Consider the following 18,097-nt stretch of genomic DNA (forward strand, 5'->3'; position numbering starts at 1 on the left):
CGATAATTAGATTGGTAGCAAAATCGATGAAAATATGGATAACAAAATCGATAAATAATCGATAAAAAAAAATCGACAAAAATATCTATAACAAAATCGATAATAAAATCCATAAGTAATCGATGACAAAATCGTTAAATAATCGGCAACAAAATCGATAAATTATCGATAACAAAATCAATAACAATATCGGTAACGAAATCGATAGAATATCGATAAAAATATCGATACCAAAATCTACAACAATATCGATAACAAAACCAATAACAATATCGATAACAAAATCGTTAAAAATATCGATTAAAAAATCGATAACAAAATCGATAAAAATATCGATAGCAAAATCGATTATTGTTTCAACATGTTCCGATGATATCGATAGCAATATTGATAAAAATTTCAATAACGAACTCGATAAAAATATCGATAACAAAACTGACAAAAAAAAATCTGTTGATATATCGATAAGTCCCGAGAATCCGGAAAATCTTTAAAATCCCAAAATAGTTCCCAGATTGAGTCTCTGTGTCTCTATCTATATCATTTCTCTACAATTATATTTTTTTAATCTTTCTTCCTCTATCTTCATCTTTACTTCTATCGGTATCCTCATTCTCATCTTTTTCTTTATATTTATCTTTGTTTTTACTTTTATGTTTATCATTTTGTTCATTTACATATTTCCCTTCGGCTCTGCTCTTATATAAGTAAAGTGTTTAAATTGACCTTGGTCGTCATTTTTGCTTTTATCTTTACGCAACTTTGTTTTTGTTTTTATTTTTATTTTTACCTTTGCCTTTATCCTTTTCTTTATCTATGTACGTACTTACCTATACTTCCATTCTTGTATTGGGCCTTGTCTAAGTTTTATTCTTTAATCTTTTATTAGCAAGTTTTTGTTAAATTAATACCATGTGCATACACACAAGAAGCACTTGTTTCAGCCCCAACCATTTCCGTGTGCAATTCCCGTTGAATTTGGTAATTTACTCCCAACCAACCAACCGTTGCTAAAAATTCACGCAGTTAAATTTTTTAAACCATTTTTACATTTTTATTTCACTGTTACTTCCCCACTTCGCCGAATGTCATTTAATGCACATTACTTCGTCCAGGAATGGTGGGCTCGATGTAGACAATTCCGATTTCGGTTCATCCACGAAAGTAACCTCAATGAATTCCTGGACGTCTTCGAAGCGTTTGTTCTGTTGTTGTTGTTGTAAATAAAACATTCTTATTAAAAACTGGTAATAAATACAGCGAAAAATCACCATAAATGCTCACCACATCATTAGCGCTGGCCGAACTTTCCTGTAAATTAAGCGTTACTAAAAAGCACTCCCTATTTGTAAAGCAACACCTACCTCACTGCAGGTATCACCAGATTCGTCTCTCGAATTATGCAAAAACAGTCTAAGTGGCAGCTGCTCTTTTCTACGTTTGCGCTTCACCACTTCGACGAGTTCATAGATCGCAAAATCCGAAAATCCCACGCAATCGCTGAGTCGCACCTCTTTGAGTTTGCGGCATTTGCCTACGATGTGTATTATGCCATCATAACAGTAAAAGAAATTTGCCAAGTGTAAATATTCCAGATTAGCTAGCCTGCCAATAGTTTGATAGAAATTTGGTGTAGTCGGAATAACATCCAGCGGTATGGCAATCGCACTCAGGTGTGTCAGGTGTTGTAAGAGCTGCAATGAATCAAGATTTCGACGCAACAACTCAGCTTCGAGTGTGAGCTTTGTAATGTTGGTGCGTTCGAGGAGTATGTGAAAGAGGCGCTGCTCCAAGCGCACGTGTTGTTGGAACAGCGCTTGCTGATCTGCAGATTGATGCTGCCACGTTTCGGTATAGTGTGCCTCACAGCCGCGCATATCCAGATCCACTAAAGTGTTAAGAGTTTGTAAAGCGATAATTGTGTGCGCTTGTTGCCAGTCAATTTTAAGTTTACTCAACGTTTCGCACTGTAACCACATCTCATTCGTGAGGTGCGCTGAGGTGTAGGCCAACGGACAGTCGCTGATGTTAAGCGATTTCAAGGCAAGGCAACGCAAGATGTCAGCCAAATAATATTGTTTGAAATTTGCGCAATTAGTTACTTGCAGTTCCTCAATGCTCCGCAGATCCGAAATGTATTTGCCTGTATTAAAGAAATAGTAATTAAATAATTACGCAGGCCAACAAAAGTGGAAACAAATTTTGGTTCGGAAAAAGTTAAAGCTTTTTTTGGTAGAATTTTTTATGCTCATTTTTGCAATATTTGAGAAGCTTTAGCCAAAAGCCAAAGTACGATATATCCTTCCACTCAGGTTTACAATAAAGCCAGAACTCTCGACCTCTATTCCTGAATATATTATCGATGGACCTTGATCTGGTGGTCACTTATAGTAATTCATTGAACAGAAAAAACAAACCGTGATACAACCTTCCACTTTGGCTTAAATTAAGGTTTGAACTTTCAACTCCCCTCCCTGAAACTACCATCCCTGCTTCTTGACACTTAGGTCACTTGTAGTCATTTGTTGAACAGAAAAACCTGATTTTGGCAATTAAACGCGGCAGAGAAGGGGTTCTACAGAGAAAAAGAAAAACGACTAATAAGTCTGCACCAGCCGATACTTCGATTGGATTTGACTGTTTCGCAATCCTTTGTTTGCTAGATGAGCTAGTAATGCGCCTGGCAGTAGACAGCGAAATTTGCATTAGAAACTCTGCTAACAGTAGTTTCTTTCCAAAGATCTTTCCCTCTAACAAATAACATTGGCTCATTTCGGAACCCGATAAATAAACTCAAAACAAACGAGATGTTTAGCCACCTCAAGCTTAATGCATGACCCTTCAGAATATAAAAGTCAATATCACCATTCCTGCTTCACCAAAATGAAACGATTCCTGATTTTCTTTGTTTTGCGCCGAGTATAACCACTTTTCGGCATCTTGAAGGTACGAAGTTTGTTAGAAGAGTACGAGAGGTTGGTTATCGTGGTTGTCCCAAGCAAGGGACGCATTTGAGCAATTAAGAGATTGTGCGTTGTCATACCATAAAAAATTTAACGGCGACTACTAAATTACGACTTCGAATAATTTCAATGCCTGCGAGCTGCTGAAAGTTAGGCAGGAAGTGCGAGCCAACATGTTTCCATTTTAACCTAGCTAAGGTTCAGCAGTTTAGTAGAAAGTGCAAAGATTGTTCCACAGCAGGGAATAGGTAAACTCCCTAACCTTTCCATGCGAAGGATCTTGGAATTGTGCATGCCCCGTATGAGTAAAAGGTCGGAGTACAGAGGCGTAAACAGTCTTTGAAAGGTGCCTTTGCTTGCCTAGTCGTTAGATATGCAGGTATCCGCACTGTCACTGAAGTCGGAACACAAGTGAACCTGATTAGAAAATATTACGAAGGGGTTGATTTAGAGATTAAATGTTCAACACCACGATTTCTTAAGTACTAGGCATGACTACTTAGTATCAATGTCGATACATTTTTTCCTTCAAAGACGAAGTGGTAAGATTATTTTATCAACTTAACTCATGTGTTCTCTGCAAAAGGTGTTCAGTTCTTCCTCTTCGGACTCAATGGTGGCGCCATTGATGTTGATTGTGTTGTTGGTTCCTGCCTTAGAGACAGAATACTAATGTCTATGGTACATAGGGGTAAAAGTTTCCGGTAGGTCAAACAATACGTGTGTGCTACGAGCGAAGAAAAGAGGACAAATGTTGCAATTCAGTCGGGCTGTCAGGCAAAATAAGAATCATTGGATCTAAGATTATTACCTCTATTATAAATAATAAAGAACGATTATCGACCTTACTTGCATATGTAGCGACTCGCTGGCTAGGGTTTCGGGACAACTAACCATACGTGCCCACAAAATGGCTAACGAGGTAGGCTATAGCGGCTTCAACTTTCTACTATTTTTGAAGTCAAAGGATGCCTGTGAGTTATATCAAGACCTCTCTTTCTTAACGCTGTATAAAAATGGCTTGTCGCAGATGAAAGGGTCGGAGAAGTTTGTGGCTATTCACAACAGAAATGATTAGTCAAGAGACGCGACACCCTGGGCTCTGAGTACTCATGCTACCAGACTGGGAAATAAGAATATTATGGCAGCTGCTACATAAATCCCACGACTGTATAACCATTCTATTGGCGTGACCAGTAATAACGCCGATACGATGTCGGAGTAGTGGTCGGAGAAGTGGTCTAGATCTTCTTTTATATAATTTGGGACGGATGTGTCATACTATCCTGGAAGTAGGCTCTGCAGCTGATGCTGTGTGACTATCAGATAAGATAGCAACTGCATGCAGATTAAGAAAATAATCGATCAGCCACTTTGCAGTTCCGCTAAGAGCTGTTGACACAGCTTGAAAGGCGTCGCAACCGAAAACTGAAGCTGAGTGAGAGGTCCTGGGAGCACCTACATGGCGCTTTCCACTTTGTGGTCTAATTTTGATTAAATTTTTGTCTTCTCCCCATTCTTTCCTAGATCGTTGTGTGGAAATTTTTCTTCGCGGCAAAAGTGCTTTTCTATAATTCTGCAGTTTTCAACCTTCGTATGACTGCACTTAACCAACAATTTTGCTTTACTGCGTTAGACTAAGTACCGACTTATTGGTACCGACTTCAGGTTCGTATTTAAGGTACTCAAATTTGGGTCGCTGAAGTCAACAATCTATTTATATCTGTCCTTCGGTTTCATTACGTACCTGTTATTTGTGGATTGCGGCAAATGAAGAAACTTTTCAAATTTACTAGTTGTGTAAAAACGTTCAAATCCTCATCATTCAAAATCAACCCAACAGTAGTTACGCTCCCGAGATGCTTAAACATACTGCTCTCATTTGATATCAGCATCTCATGACTCGCAGCATTCAGTCGGCTCTCCCACGTGGCGTACGTTAAATTGACATTTGTGACTCTAGGAAAAAGCATCGCTAGTGTCTGCCATAAACGCAAAGCATTCTCACCCCATATTTCCAAATCTCTCACGCTCTTGAACTGCTTATTTCTGGGGATCTCGCTCTCATTTATAGCGCAATTCAACAATTTTAAACGCCTCAACTTTGGAAAATCCTCAAAAATAGTTTCGAGTTTAACTATACGATTGCTCAGCTCCATTTTCGTGGCATTGGCCAACATACGATTTTTAAAGAAGTTGTTATTTTCAGCTGTAATCTCCATGTAGGCATCATATACGCGATTATTTACAATTTTCGCCTTACGACAGGAAATAATTTTCAAATGGCGCTCTTCTTCGATGGCCGCATTTTCGAAATCTACACAAACCGTTGCGAATGCTTGGGAGTGAGAGCGACGTTTGAGTTTTTTGAAGATCTCGAAAAGTATGTAAATGCTTAGTTGTACATTTGGTGCTGGGTAGGGGATGAGGAGGCTGTAAAGTAAAAAGAAACGAAAGTTACAAAATCGATAGTAGAGCTATGGTATGAAACTGGGCAAAGTCATCGACGATCCGTTGTACTGTATTTGAGTGCTTGTAAGGTCGGTCTCGGTTATCTGGCCTAACACAAATCTAAATCCGAATCCAACGTGTCAACGTAACGAGGTAAAGTGGCCTTTGAAAAGCTTCAACCACAAAAGGTTGCTAAGAGGTTTGTCAAAGAGCATCGCTATTGCTCTCAGAAATCACCATTAGAGAGCAAAATGTAACTTGGTGAATGACGGGAACACATACTATGGCCTCAGTCATATCGTTTTACAGATATCACATAACATCCAAAAAGTTGTGCTAAAGTTCAATACATTGAGAGATGGTAAATAATTCTAAACCACACTGATAGTTTTTAGAACCTATACGCTAAGGTTAAGCAGCTCTTCAGAGACTTTATACGGAAAAGAATAGCCTTTTGAAATACGAAAGTGAGGGTCAACCTGAGGCTTCGTCTTTTATCCCATGGATGGGCCACAGAAAGGTTGGCAGCCCTACAGAGTCTGCTAATCTTTGATTTTCGCGCGATTATCAGCTTACCCAGTTGCCATCAAAGGTAACACATTTTCAACTGCCTACCAGCCTTAAGACCTGAGTCCCGTATATTGCTCTTTAGCTTTCCTAGAAGTTTGTTAACAATCCGCATTGTTAATAGTGGAAGAACTGCCACCTCCTTGAAAGAAGCCATGGGTGGCTGTTACTAGTTGACTGATGCCTACTAGCTTCACCACTTTAGATCAGTACATTCAGGTATTACTAGTTACCATAACGATATAAACCTAGCGCCGGAAATTGCAATATGTACGGCGACTATTCTGGGTTGTTTATGTCAATTGAATAAACTCGAAACATTCCAGCCCTGAAAGTATTCAACTCGAAGTCCGCCTAGGGAGGCCTACTCTGTAATGAAAATACCAAGTGAAGAAAGCGTCAGTTGGCCTTCCTTCCTGCTTTCTTCCGTTTGTTACACTCGCTTTGAGCTCCTTCCAGCCTAAAACGAGTTGTCTCTTCGCGAGGCCTGTCTCTTTCGATTAGGGGAGTCCGTTGCATGGCCTTCTTGGCACCACTACCATATTCATTCCACAAAGTATGGCATATTCACTTCCGTTTCTGTCCCCGAATCATTTTGGATTGTTTTATGCCAACAGATTCGGAGTATCATTCGAAAACTTGAAGGCGCCTGCCTATTGCGGTAGTGAGTGCTATATAGCAGTATCGAGAGCACATTCGATTTGAATTGCCTAATAGAACTGGCTTTACTTATCGGCGGTCAATGTATTCGCCAGTGCCGTCACCGGGGTGCAATTAAGCCACCAAGGCAGTCTGCAAAAAATTGGGTGGAGTCCACCACGCCTCCACAAATCTTCTTAGGATACTTGGTACAGAAGAGAAAGGCGTGCTTAATTGAACTAGCCCAAGTCGCTTCGGCGGTTACAGCACAAATTTATCGGTATTTGCTAATCTCTACGCCAATTCCGTTGGAGGATGCTCGAACTAACAATTGAACAACGCATCACCTAGTACTCAAGATATTGTCGAAGAAACTTTTTGCTTAAATAAGATCAAAATTTTCCTTCATTCACTTACTCATTTCGATAGTCAGTCGCTGCATATTTACATTTGAAGAATACAATTAAGCTCATGGCGGACTCAGCGCTTGCGTAGAGAGGATCCTTGAAAACATCACAACATGAGTGAATACATTTATTTCGTTATTACCACTTACTTACCGCTAGTATATCTTCACCGATGTTAGCACAGCCGCAAAGTTCAAGGTTGAAACGCGCTTTCAGTGGTTCATGCTTATCACGTTCCCTCAAGAACTCAGCGGCTTTAAATACGAAGTCTTTCGTTACACCATCGCAATAATCCAGCGTAATTTTTCTCAAGTTTGGACAAGTCTTTATTACATTCAGCAACTCTGTATTCGAGATGCTCGTCGTATGCTCCAGATAGAGGGTGTGCAAGTTTTGTAGACCGCACAATTGGGACAAGCTATTCTCCGCGCCGTTTCTAATACGAAATCCCAGTTCTACGTCAGTCAGCTTACTAAGCTGGACGATCCCTTCTGCACTGAGTAAGCCGCAAAAGGTGATCGCTTTGATATTTTTGTACTCTGCAATTGCCTCTAATAGCGCGCGGCGACTCTTTGCGCCTTGGCTGCAAATACTTTCAATAGTAAATCTCTGCAGGCTGCCCAATTTGCCTAGTAAATTACGCCATTTGATACTTGGCTGCCAGTTGAGTGTTAAGCTTTCCAGCATTGGAAATTCATATTTGTGGAAATGGTCTTCAAGGTCAATGGAACATCCAACTATGTCTAAGTGCTTCAGTGTGCATGTGGGAAATCGATAAGTTATATCACGCAAACCTGTGCAGTTCCTAAGGTACAATGTTGTGGGAGTCAATAAAAAATTTATGAAAGCTGTAAGTAGCACAAAGTATGATTAAAATTGTTTGACGGGATCAATATTTCTTCAGAATTTCTTCGAAATTTGCTTTCAATGTCCAAGTCGACGTAGAGGTGTTCTTACTACAAAACATACAAGAAGAGGCTGAAATTGGAATTTAGTGCAAATTAATGGTGACGGAAATAATATAAAATGAACTAAAATAATTTCTTTTTGCGGCAGCGGTGCCAATGCATCATCAAAGCCGTCATCACAGCAATGATATTACTGGAGACGAGAACAGTAACCTTCATTGATCAGCATTGTCCATGTGATATTGTCTGCGCTAAGCGGAACCCATGCAGTTCTCTAGTGAGCTTCTTTCTATCGCCAGCGTTGGAAGAAAATGAGTTTTGCGTCGTCGGAGCTCGATTTTGCCCTTTTGTGGGGCTAGTTCTTAAAATACCCATTAACAGGTACTAACTGTATAATCAAGTAATTAATCTCCGCAAAGCTACTATTTACCCAAGCTTACAAGACAGTTTTAATCCCAGCTGCTCACTTTTCGCACGAATTGGTACACTAGAGCTACGCTCTGTCTAATATTCTACCACATTCTTCCTCCGTGCGCTGGGATCTCTATGGATGTTGTACCATTTATAGTTCAGAAACCACGCCAAAAATTTACATTTGGTGAGAGTATCACGCCCAGTGCGAACTGCCCCAGCCTCACCTCAAAAGAGAAAAAATTTCTCTATATTCAAAGACAAAATAGTGAAAATCAGGAAGTCACAGGGAGGGCTCTTCTGATACCGTGAGGTAGAATGACCGCAATGGTTGACGTCTTCCAGCAGGTTCAAAGATCCTTCTTCACTAACTGTCCAAAAAATTAGGTTTCAACCATATTCAGAAATACGACATATGTATCTTGCGTATCTGCGTATACATACAAAAAATGCTGATGGAAATTAACAAAATAAAAATTTGTATTACATAGAAGTGTGGCAACCGTGATCGAAAATTTTTTCTGACTAAAGTCCTCAACAATACCTTTCGTTTGATATACATATTGCGATGTGTTAGATAAATTGTGTAGAATCGAAAATAAGTGGCAACCTTACGCTACTATCCTACGGGATACCATTTTGTATATAGGGAAAGCATTGTTTAAGAACCTTCTCTCGGTATCCATGAATAGGAATATTTTAGATTTTTTTCTAAAATTAAAAAAAAAAATGTATAAAAAAAAAAATCTAAATTGAATAAATATATATAAATATATATATTAAAAATATTTTTGAATTAGGGATACTTAAAAAAAAAACTTTCCATTTAATGCCCATATTATGATGTTTTAATTAATTTTTATTTTTATTTTAATTTCGAATAGGTGGGAGGAACCTTATGCGAGTCTTCTCAGAGAAAAAGCCTACTCAGATAATCTTAAAATCCAAAACATTATATGTGTACAAAATTGTATCAAAATCATTAGAGCCGTTTCCGAGAACCCTATGGATATATATATATATATATATATATAAGAATTGCTCGTTTAATGTAATAAGATATGTATATCCAATACTGACGCAAGTTCTATTTAGTAGCACCAAGAAACAACTAACAATAATTAAATACGTATACTATAAACAAAATCAAAAAGCAAACATAAACAACTGTAACGGGTATTAATGCATCAGCCAGCTGATTGATTCAAAACAATTAAAACGTAAATACATATGTATGTACATTGTATATGTTTTCGAACATACAAACATAGATGTGTATTAGGAAGCATCTTGTTTTTCAAATTTGATCCACAAAGCAAGACTGTCTCTCGATAAGTTCATTTGGTCATAAAAATATGCTATGCGAAAAATTTTCAAAGTCGGCTAATGAAAAGATATGTCCCAATAGTCCTAAAGTTATGCAAAAAATGCGCTATAACTTCCAACTTGGCGTAGCCATATTTGAGACCAACATGCAAAAATCGATTGCTCTTTCTCCTATTTCATGTAAAATTTTATGAATTGGCGTATGTAACTTTAAGGCTCTTGAGACGCTCCCTTCTGTTATTCCACTTTGAAAATGTTTTGCAGTGTACGTTTTTCTGGTCAAATGAACCTATCTATATTACAAAAAAAAAAAAAATATTTCCAAACAAATAAGGCGCACACTAATGTGTATACGTAGACACATATATACATGTATGCATGTAGAAACCAGTTTGACGTTGTTCTGACTGCAAAATTATAGTCCGCAAATGATTCATCTACATAAATATATGTACATCAAACATATCAATATCGAAATAAGTATGTTTGTATCCGTAGTTAGTTCGCAACGCCTCCGACATTATTTTCACTTTTATCACAATTCATTACCAATTCTCTCGTTGTACGATAAATCCAAATAAGTTGCATAGGCAAATTTCTTTGTTATCACATCAATATCACTTTGTTCCAAATTGGCATGTCTTAAAATAATTGTTTCATATTCTCCTTCCTCGCTGGCACTCAAATCACTGCCCGTTAATATCATTTTCTTATCACGCAACCAACGTTGCTCCATATTCGAAAAATAATAATATGTAATGTCAAGGCTATAGATAAATATAACACAAAAGCACTAAGCGATAAAATACTGAATCTGTTGCAGCCAAGCGCAGGTAGACGACAAACTAAAGTGCATACCGCATTGTAGCTAAAACATTCCAGCTCGAACGGCTAGCGCACGAAAAGCTTCAATTGAGCGCTAAGCGGGAGTTAAGATTACTGCAACATTCTCTGCTAATTCATGCACATATATCCATATACGTATATATGTGGGTCAATCCATGAAACCAAATCGACCAAAGGTTGAAATCGACCAATTTCGATTTGGATGAATTTTGGTAAGAACTTTTCTTTTATTATAAAACGAAGTTCTGGCAAAAAATTTTTTTTTCGAAAGTTCAAAGTTTCACAATTTCCCAGATTTGGCAATGTGATTTTGGTGCTATATAAAAAATACTTGTATCGAAAAAAAATAAAAAATTTAAAAGTTACAGAATTTTGTAGTTTTAAAAATCGCAAAAGAAAAAACTTATATACATTTTTGGCTCCATTTTTTTTAATACAATACCTCTAACGGATCTTAAAAGACCCGGCAATTTCCAAAAAGCTTAGTTTCTTAAGATAGGAAATTGTGAATGGGGAACAAAATTTTGCAAGCTCTACCAAAACTGGCAGGCTTTTTCGATTTGGTAGGTTTGTGGGCTAGATTAAATTTTGGCAGGACATAGCGGTTCTCAAACCATTCCTGGATAGTCTTGCTATCAAGCTCACGGACATCATGCTACCGTGGTTATCCTTCTACAAACCCTACGAGGCCAGAATTCCTGAAAGCGACTGGTAGGAAGCGACATTAATATGATTGACCAAGGGTCCCAAGTATGGTATACATGCGGATCGAAGATGGACGACGGGAGTACTGGGGCAGGGGTAATTGGACCACGATTACAGAAAAGTGTACCAATGGCTACATACCCAACCATTTCCCAGGAGGAAGTACTCGCAATCGAAATATGTGTTTGCGAATGTCTTCGTAGAAGGACAAATGGGAACAGAATAAATGTTATGTCGAATAGAACTCTTTTAAAACGGAATACTGCGGTGGCTTCCGGGACATGAGGGTTTTGAAGGTAACGAAAGATCTCACTGTCTCGCAAAGCTTAGAGACTAAATACACATGCACGGTCTCGAGCCTAACTGAGACACATCTAAAGGATATACTGTAGAGCTACTTAGGTGCTGGGAAGAATCTCAAATTGGAAATGAATCATAACATGTGTCACCAAGAACCTTAATTTTACCATATAAAATACATAAGAAAATTTTGAATTTTCGAAAAGTGAAGGTCATTAGTCAGGGTTTTAAAAAAGTTACCATTAAACTACTAGGATTTAAAAGAGGACTCCCTCCCAAGTAATTGGACCTATATAACTGTAAATTATAAGCATTCGGACTCCGTATAGCAGCACCACAAGATTTTACAGAAGGGGTAACTTTCTTATTTCTTTCTTGCTTTTTTCCAGGAAAAGTTTTTTACAATGCATATTTGGGCCTCCCTGATGTATATATCTACATGTTAGCCAGTATCTTTGCATGTACATGTCTGTAGCCGGGGACCCGTAGCTCTCTGAATGCTCTCCGAGTAATGTACGAGCGGATCAGTAGCTGCCAGGCGATCCCAGTAAAGAAATGCAGTAGTGGCGATGCATTGCTGCGACTCTGCTAAATATAGAACAGTGATTACCAGAGAAAGTACCTTGACGTACTCACAGTGGTGATTAATTTAGAATCATAATTTTTGTATGCCTTTGTTTGTGAGCTTTTAATACTTGCAACTAGGGTTGCCAAATAGGATTTTTCAGCCTGAGATTCAGGGGCTTTCCATCGAATCTCAGTGCTCAGGGTTTGCCATAATAAACTCACGGCATGGGAAAAATTTTCAGTTTTTATACATATGTCTTTGTTTCGTGCAAAAATTTTATTCAAAATGTGTCAACGTAGCTCATTGTTTGTTTTCGATAGCGCCGAAGTTACCAGCTCTGTCTTGTAATCTATGTCGCTGTTTACGTTTCGCGTGGGTTATGCTTTTAATCGGGTTTGTTGTTCGCTGCTGATTTTGCAAGTAAATGTATTGGCTTTTTATATTAAAATGGAAAAACTAAGGCACTCTGCACACGGATCGTCTCGCCATGAGATTTTTAAGAAATGATTTACAATCGTCCATTTCATATGTACACAAAAATATGAAAAAAATGTTATTTAAATAAAATATATTATTTCTTGCTTCAGAAGAGTTTACTAGATTTTTTAGATATTTTTGAAACTTTTCGGGATTCTTAACAAACTATTCAGTATTTTGAGGACAACTAAGGGCTTTCTCTTTTTGTTTTTTTTTTAAGTCTGGTTTTTTATCTACATAATTTTTTTTTTTAAATTTTTAACAAATTTGTCTAGTTTTGGTAAAAATGTTTTTTTCTAAAATTTTAAGATAAAAAAAGTTAAATAAAAATTAGGCAAATTGAAAAAAAAATTTGAACTTCTTTACACAATTTATTTATGAGTGGGAAAACTCTTTAGGAAAAATATGTGTCTTGGTCCCGAAAGCGTTAAGTAAAGAGGGAACACTTCTCTACCCTCTCTCTCTAAATGAAATTAGTGCAGAATATCGAATCGAACTCCCCAGCCAAAAATTCGAGCACCGCGCATTTAAGGCATTGCCGATAGTTTTGCATGAAGGCTAAAGTCCGCCCTCAACGAACTAACTAATTGGACCTTATCGTTCCGACTTAAGAATTCATAGATCGTTCAGTTTATTGATTTTGTCGATTTTAAATTTTACAGCTCGAAAAGGAGTTGGCGGCTAAATTATTTAGGCGATTACAGCGCCAAAGCAAAGTGCAATTTCGACATTTCAGCAAAAAATAATATACAATTCAGAAGTTGTATAAAAATCATATTTATTAAAAAAAAATTGTATTAAATGTTGTATACATATTTTTAACCGACTCCACAAAAAGGAGAAAGCTTATCAATTCGTCGGAATATTTTTATTTTTATTTTTTGTTTCATATATGTTACCACATAACGTTGGACCACGTCGACCGATTTCTACAATTCTTTTTTAAGGGAAAGGTCTTACCTCACAGGTGGTCCCATACTAATATGGTTTTAATACGATCATGGGATAAGGAAGAAATTAACGATGATCCTAAATTTTTGTATGAGCATTGAAGTCGGTTGGGATCTTTGCCTAAAAATTACTTGTATGCTTTTGCTTTCTTTGAAGCCATAAAAATTTCGTTTTTTGCTTAAAAAATTTTTTTTCTTAAATTTTTTTTTGCTTACAAATTATTTTTATGCTTTTGTTTTCTGTGAAGCCACAGAAATTTCGTTTTTTGCTAAATTTTTTTTTTGCTTAAAAATTACTTGTATGCTTTTGCTTTCTTTGAACCCATAAAAATTTCGTTTTTTGCTTAATATTTAATTATTATTTTTTGCTTAAAAATTACTTGTATGCATATATGTAATACTCCTATATTGGCAGTAAGAGCTAGTACCGTCCGAAAACACTACAGTACAGATATATCAATAAACACGTACGAAAGAAAAGGAACACATACGTTTATAAATAAACATGTACACAACACATATACAAAAACGACACTCGAGTACACAATACATTGACAAAAACGGTACTAGACTGTCTCGCTTTGATTTCGGAATGCTTACACATTGAGAAGTTAGATTACTGCCAATATAGAAGTTATTAAATATATATGCTTGTATGCTTTTGTTTTCTTTGAAGCCACAAAAATTCGTTTTTTGCTAATTATTATTATTTTTTGCTTAAAAATTACTTGTTTGCTTTTGTTTTATTTGAAGCCATAAAAATTTGGAACACACAAAAGTAGCACACCTTCTAGCTACAAATTGTTTTTAAAGGTTCTTTCTAATAAGTTGTACAATTAGATTTCCCAGCGCTATAAACAAAGTCAAAATTCAAATCACAGTCCACTTAGCATACATATCTACCAGCTTCGGGCAGCATCTTCTTCTCAATCCATTTATCATTTTCAGCATCGTACAGCTCCACTGTGTCCTTGAGCACACCCTCGCTATAGCCGCCTATCGCCCACAACTCCTCATTCATAGACAACGCACAGATGCTGCCACGTGCAACATTCAAACCGGAAATCTGTTGATTGCGATAAAAAAAAAAACGGTTAGTATCAATATACAGTTTGCAACATTTCACCGCCAACCATAGTCCATTTATTGCTCTCTGCACAGTAACGTTCCACAGTGTGCAGCGCACCATTATACCACCCGCCAATGGCATAGATACATCCATTGTGTACAGTTACCTGTTGCGTTTTTACATACAATTTAACTCTTAATAAAATATTTTTTTTTGTTTTTTTTTGAATAAATTCACACTTACCCCCGGCCAACCGCGTGACTCATTCATATCAGCGCATTGCGTCCATTGATTTTTCGTTGGATCGTAGCATTCCACTGCGCTCAAGTGCGCTTTATTGAAACCACCGATCACGTACAGTTTACCATATAAAACAGCGGTCCCAGTACCAGCGCGACGAGTTGGCATATTGGTCATGGTTTGCCAACGGCCAGCGATAGTGTCGAACCTAGAGAAATTTTACAAAATTAAAGAAAGAGTAAATTTGCGGAGATAGTTGAACTGAAAAGCAATTGAGAAAAAACCGATCCAACACTACTTATTGAGAATCATTAGGGCACTGGATTCTGTCTCGCTTTTTCGTTTTGGTTTTTGCATTTAAACCACGGGATAGAAATTACCCTCTCAGCACTTGTCAAGTACCTTGGAGGACCGGCAACATATCAGGCAGCGAAATGTCGAAAACCACTCCAGGAAGGCCACCGAAGGCGTACCGAACTGTACGCCTGCAAGACGACTAAAGGTAAAACCTGAGTAATAAGACCACATATCGTATATAAGGTGCACTCAACTACCATCCTCTTCTACGGGACCGCCGGTTGGTAGCCCGTGCTAACCAAGACTCTACGCAGAGCTAAAATGGAATGAGTCGACGGACCGCGTTTATCCTTGTCACGAGAGCCTTCCCTTCGACCCCTACTAAGGTCTGGAAGTAATTTAAGCTTTTCACCGGTAGATTTATACGGCAAATTCTTGCCAGGTTAAATGCGATCCAACCGTTGAGAGACCGCAGATTCGGGCATGCGAGGTTTCTAGACTATACTATTCCACTACTCGGTGGAGACAGGAAATTTTCTATAAGTTTATATTTTCAGTTTTCATTAACTTAGCCACTGTAGCGATTTTCAAGCAGAACTTTTCCGCAATTAAGGAGTCCGGCCTGTGGTTAACAAATCTTTAAATTCCAACGGAACAACGTTCAAGGCATGTATGTGTTTGTGGACACAAGGACGTCCCTGTTAAAAAAATTTAAAATTCGTTTTATTGAGAAGCTTTACAGCAGTTTGGCTGTGGAGCACACCTGTCAAACTACTAGTTACATCTAGTCAAAAGTCTATGAAATGCGATCTTACGCGGTCATCATGTTCGATATCTTATGTCCAAGGCTAGTAAGAAGTGAGTTAATACCAAAACTTGGTCCACGAAGAATTGACATGAATATAGCTTAGCTGTCAGGTGTGGACTTTGAAGGAGCTAAGAACAATTTTAGCATCATTTCATTTCGCATAGATCTCAATCTGAAGGACACTACACCGGTCTGGAAGTATAAGCTTTCCTCACGGAGAATAGCTGGCTGAAGACTTTAAACTCTGTGCCGGTGTGGCAAAGTCAAATTAAGTACCCTGAGAGGCACAGCTTAACGCATCGCAGAACAGAATGGGTTTTTAAACTGTTGCGAATGGCTCTCAGAAATTTTGTCTTTGTTTTGACTGTTTCTAATTCGTGCATTTGTTTTTTATTTCGAAATTTGTTCTGGACGTTTTTTTCCTATCAGTATGGTCTTTGACGTGGTTTGGTTTTGAGCTTTGCTTAGATCTCGGATGTTGCATTTTGTCTTTCCTAAAGTCACCGGCGAAGGCTCGGAATGGGCCCTGGTCTATCATTTTAGTTTTGGTCTCGTTTTTAAATACTTTAGATTTGTAGTTTATCTTGCTTTAGTTTAACTTCTTGGCCTCACTTATGCTGTCGTTGCTTATTTTCTCTATTGGTTTGATTTTTGTTGTTTTGTTTGTATATATCTGGATCCTGCTCATCCTGTTTCATTTGGAAGGTATTTTTAGACACACGTAAAGTTTTGCGCCTGATTGTGTGCTTCTTCTTTACTTCGTTTTTTTTTTTAATGCTCACCGATTGGTTTTTATCTCAGTCTCTGTTCTAAGCTTAGATAATGTCCTTTAGTTTTTTAGAAGTTTGTTTTGACCTTTGCCCTAATTCGATCCTGGATTTACCCTCAGGCTGTGGTTTGTTTTGTGTTCGACATAGTTTGGTTTAATGGAAGATAGCATAAGTTTAGTTTCCTAACGTCCCATCTTGGCTGGAATTTCCAAGTGTAGTGTGTAGGCGATACTTACATTTCCACCGAGTTGAGCGCTTGATATTTTTCATCCTGCCCACCGAAGGCATATATTCTGCCATCCAAAAGCGCGACACTCAAGTAAACCCGACGATACTCCATCGATGGCATTGGCTCCCAGGTACGGGTATTCAAATTATACCGGTTCACACGATTACTAGGCTTATTATTACGACCCAAGCCGCCTATACAGATGAGACTGTGCTCCAGTTGTACTACACCGAAATTGCTGCGCTCTAATTTTATTTCAGCCCACTTCTGCCATTCTCCATGCATACGGCTGTAACGTAGGATGCATTTGTCGGCGAAACGATGCTGTAAATATCATAAAAGAGTAAGACATAAATTCGGTTCTGTTCGCCTATGTCTAAGACGTGCTAGTTTTTTGACTCACATCTCCTCGCGTCTGCACAGCTAACCAAAGTGTATCCTCTTCCGTTCGCAGCACCTTGCGGGGCTTTGTAAAACGCAAAGGTATTGTGGAGCGCGCATTAGGCCGCAGTAGCCATTCTACGGCTCTATTCACCAAAAGCTCGCAACCAGGCATTGCGTTGATATTCGCATACAAGAAGTCAACATCGAATTGTGTAAGCCGCAGACACGCAATCAGATGGGGTAAGTGCTGCTGCCGCGTCTGTGCATCATGTTTATACCAACGTTTAATAGACCAGAAAACATCTGCTTCAGAGCTTACGTTCAGTTCGTCATTCTCCACGATGCGCTGTAAGTGTTCGGGATGGAAGTCAAGAAATTCTGGGCTTCTGCATACCTAGTGGTTTAAAGAAAAGGTGTCGATGGTGTAAAGAGAATGCGTAACGCGAGTTAACTTACCTGCATGAAATTTCTAATCTCATAATCGGTAACACGTTGCCGTAATAACTCACACTGCGCCTCACTTTCCGAAAGATCAGCACGAGCCGAGCTGTAGACGGCGTTGAGTTCTATTGTTGGAAAAGAACTTATTTCAGTTCTAGTCTTTGCCGAACAAGATTTAGAGTGTAAATACCTGATGAATAATCTAACGCAAATTGCGCTATCAACTCTCTATATTCTTCCGCGCATACTACTGATGTTTCAGAGTCTTCCAAAGCTGTCCCAATAAATGTGTTCGAAGATTCATCGGAATATGCGCCCGATGTTGTTGTGTCCACAGATGA

General features: G+C 38.2%; 2 protein-coding genes across 4 annotated transcripts; both read right to left on the reverse strand.

Moving 5' to 3' along the window:
* Positions 1-1,027: 1,027 nt before the first annotated feature.
* Positions 1,028-10,547, reverse strand: LOC118752695. 3 transcript variants are annotated; one of them, XM_036487572.1, is made up of 7 exons: positions 10,222-10,547; positions 7,181-7,875; positions 7,038-7,123; positions 4,711-5,396; positions 1,365-2,143; positions 1,285-1,311; positions 1,028-1,205 (listed from the first exon to the last, which is right to left on the reverse strand). In XM_036487572.1, exons 1-7 carry the CDS (start codon positions 10,406-10,408, stop codon positions 1,089-1,091), a joined length of 2,577 nt encoding a protein of 858 aa, XP_036343465.1. In that variant the 5' UTR covers positions 10,409-10,547; the 3' UTR covers positions 1,028-1,088. The 3 variants fall into 3 exon arrangements, with proteins under 3 accessions (XP_036343465.1, XP_036343467.1, XP_036343466.1); XM_036487574.1 differs by having other exon boundaries at positions 7,181-7,832; positions 10,222-10,299; XM_036487573.1 differs by having other exon boundaries at positions 7,181-8,005; positions 10,222-10,272.
* A 3,793-nt stretch (positions 10,548-14,340) lies between these two features.
* Positions 14,341-17,839, reverse strand: LOC118752694 (kelch-like protein 5). The gene is made up of 6 exons (XM_036487571.1): positions 17,772-17,839; positions 17,335-17,709; positions 16,939-17,255; positions 14,831-15,035; positions 14,652-14,753; positions 14,341-14,584 (listed from the first exon to the last, which is right to left on the reverse strand). Exons 1-6 carry the CDS (start codon positions 17,775-17,777, stop codon positions 14,405-14,407), a joined length of 1,185 nt encoding a protein of 394 aa, XP_036343464.1. The 5' UTR covers positions 17,778-17,839; the 3' UTR covers positions 14,341-14,404.
* Positions 17,840-18,097: the final 258 nt, after the last annotated feature.

The sequence above is a fragment of the Rhagoletis pomonella genome, unplaced genomic scaffold (genome assembly GCF_013731165.1).
Source record: "Rhagoletis pomonella isolate Grant_MI unplaced genomic scaffold, Rhpom_1.0 Rhpom_scaffold_01757, whole genome shotgun sequence".
Lineage (NCBI taxonomy): Eukaryota > Metazoa > Arthropoda > Insecta > Diptera > Tephritidae > Rhagoletis > Rhagoletis pomonella.

Coding starts and splice junctions, on each gene's coding strand:
- LOC118752694 (XM_036487571.1), bottom strand. Junction 14,754..14,830: donor AGTCACGCGGTTGGCCGGGG/GTAAGTGTGAAT, acceptor AAAACGCAACAG/GTAACTGTACACAATGGATG. Junction 14,585..14,651: donor AGAGCAATAAATGGACTATG/GTTGGCGGTGAA, acceptor CGCAATCAACAG/ATTTCCGGTTTGAATGTTGC.
- LOC118752695 (XM_036487572.1), bottom strand. CDS start 10,408: ATGGAGCAACGTTGGTTGCGTGATAAGAAAATGATATTAACGGGCAGT. Junction 2,144..4,710: donor CCGCAATCCACAAATAACAG/GTACGTAATGAA, acceptor TCTTTAATACAG/GCAAATACATTTCGGATCTG. Junction 1,206..1,284: donor CGGCCAGCGCTAATGATGTG/GTGAGCATTTAT, acceptor CAACAACAACAG/AACAAACGCTTCGAAGACGT.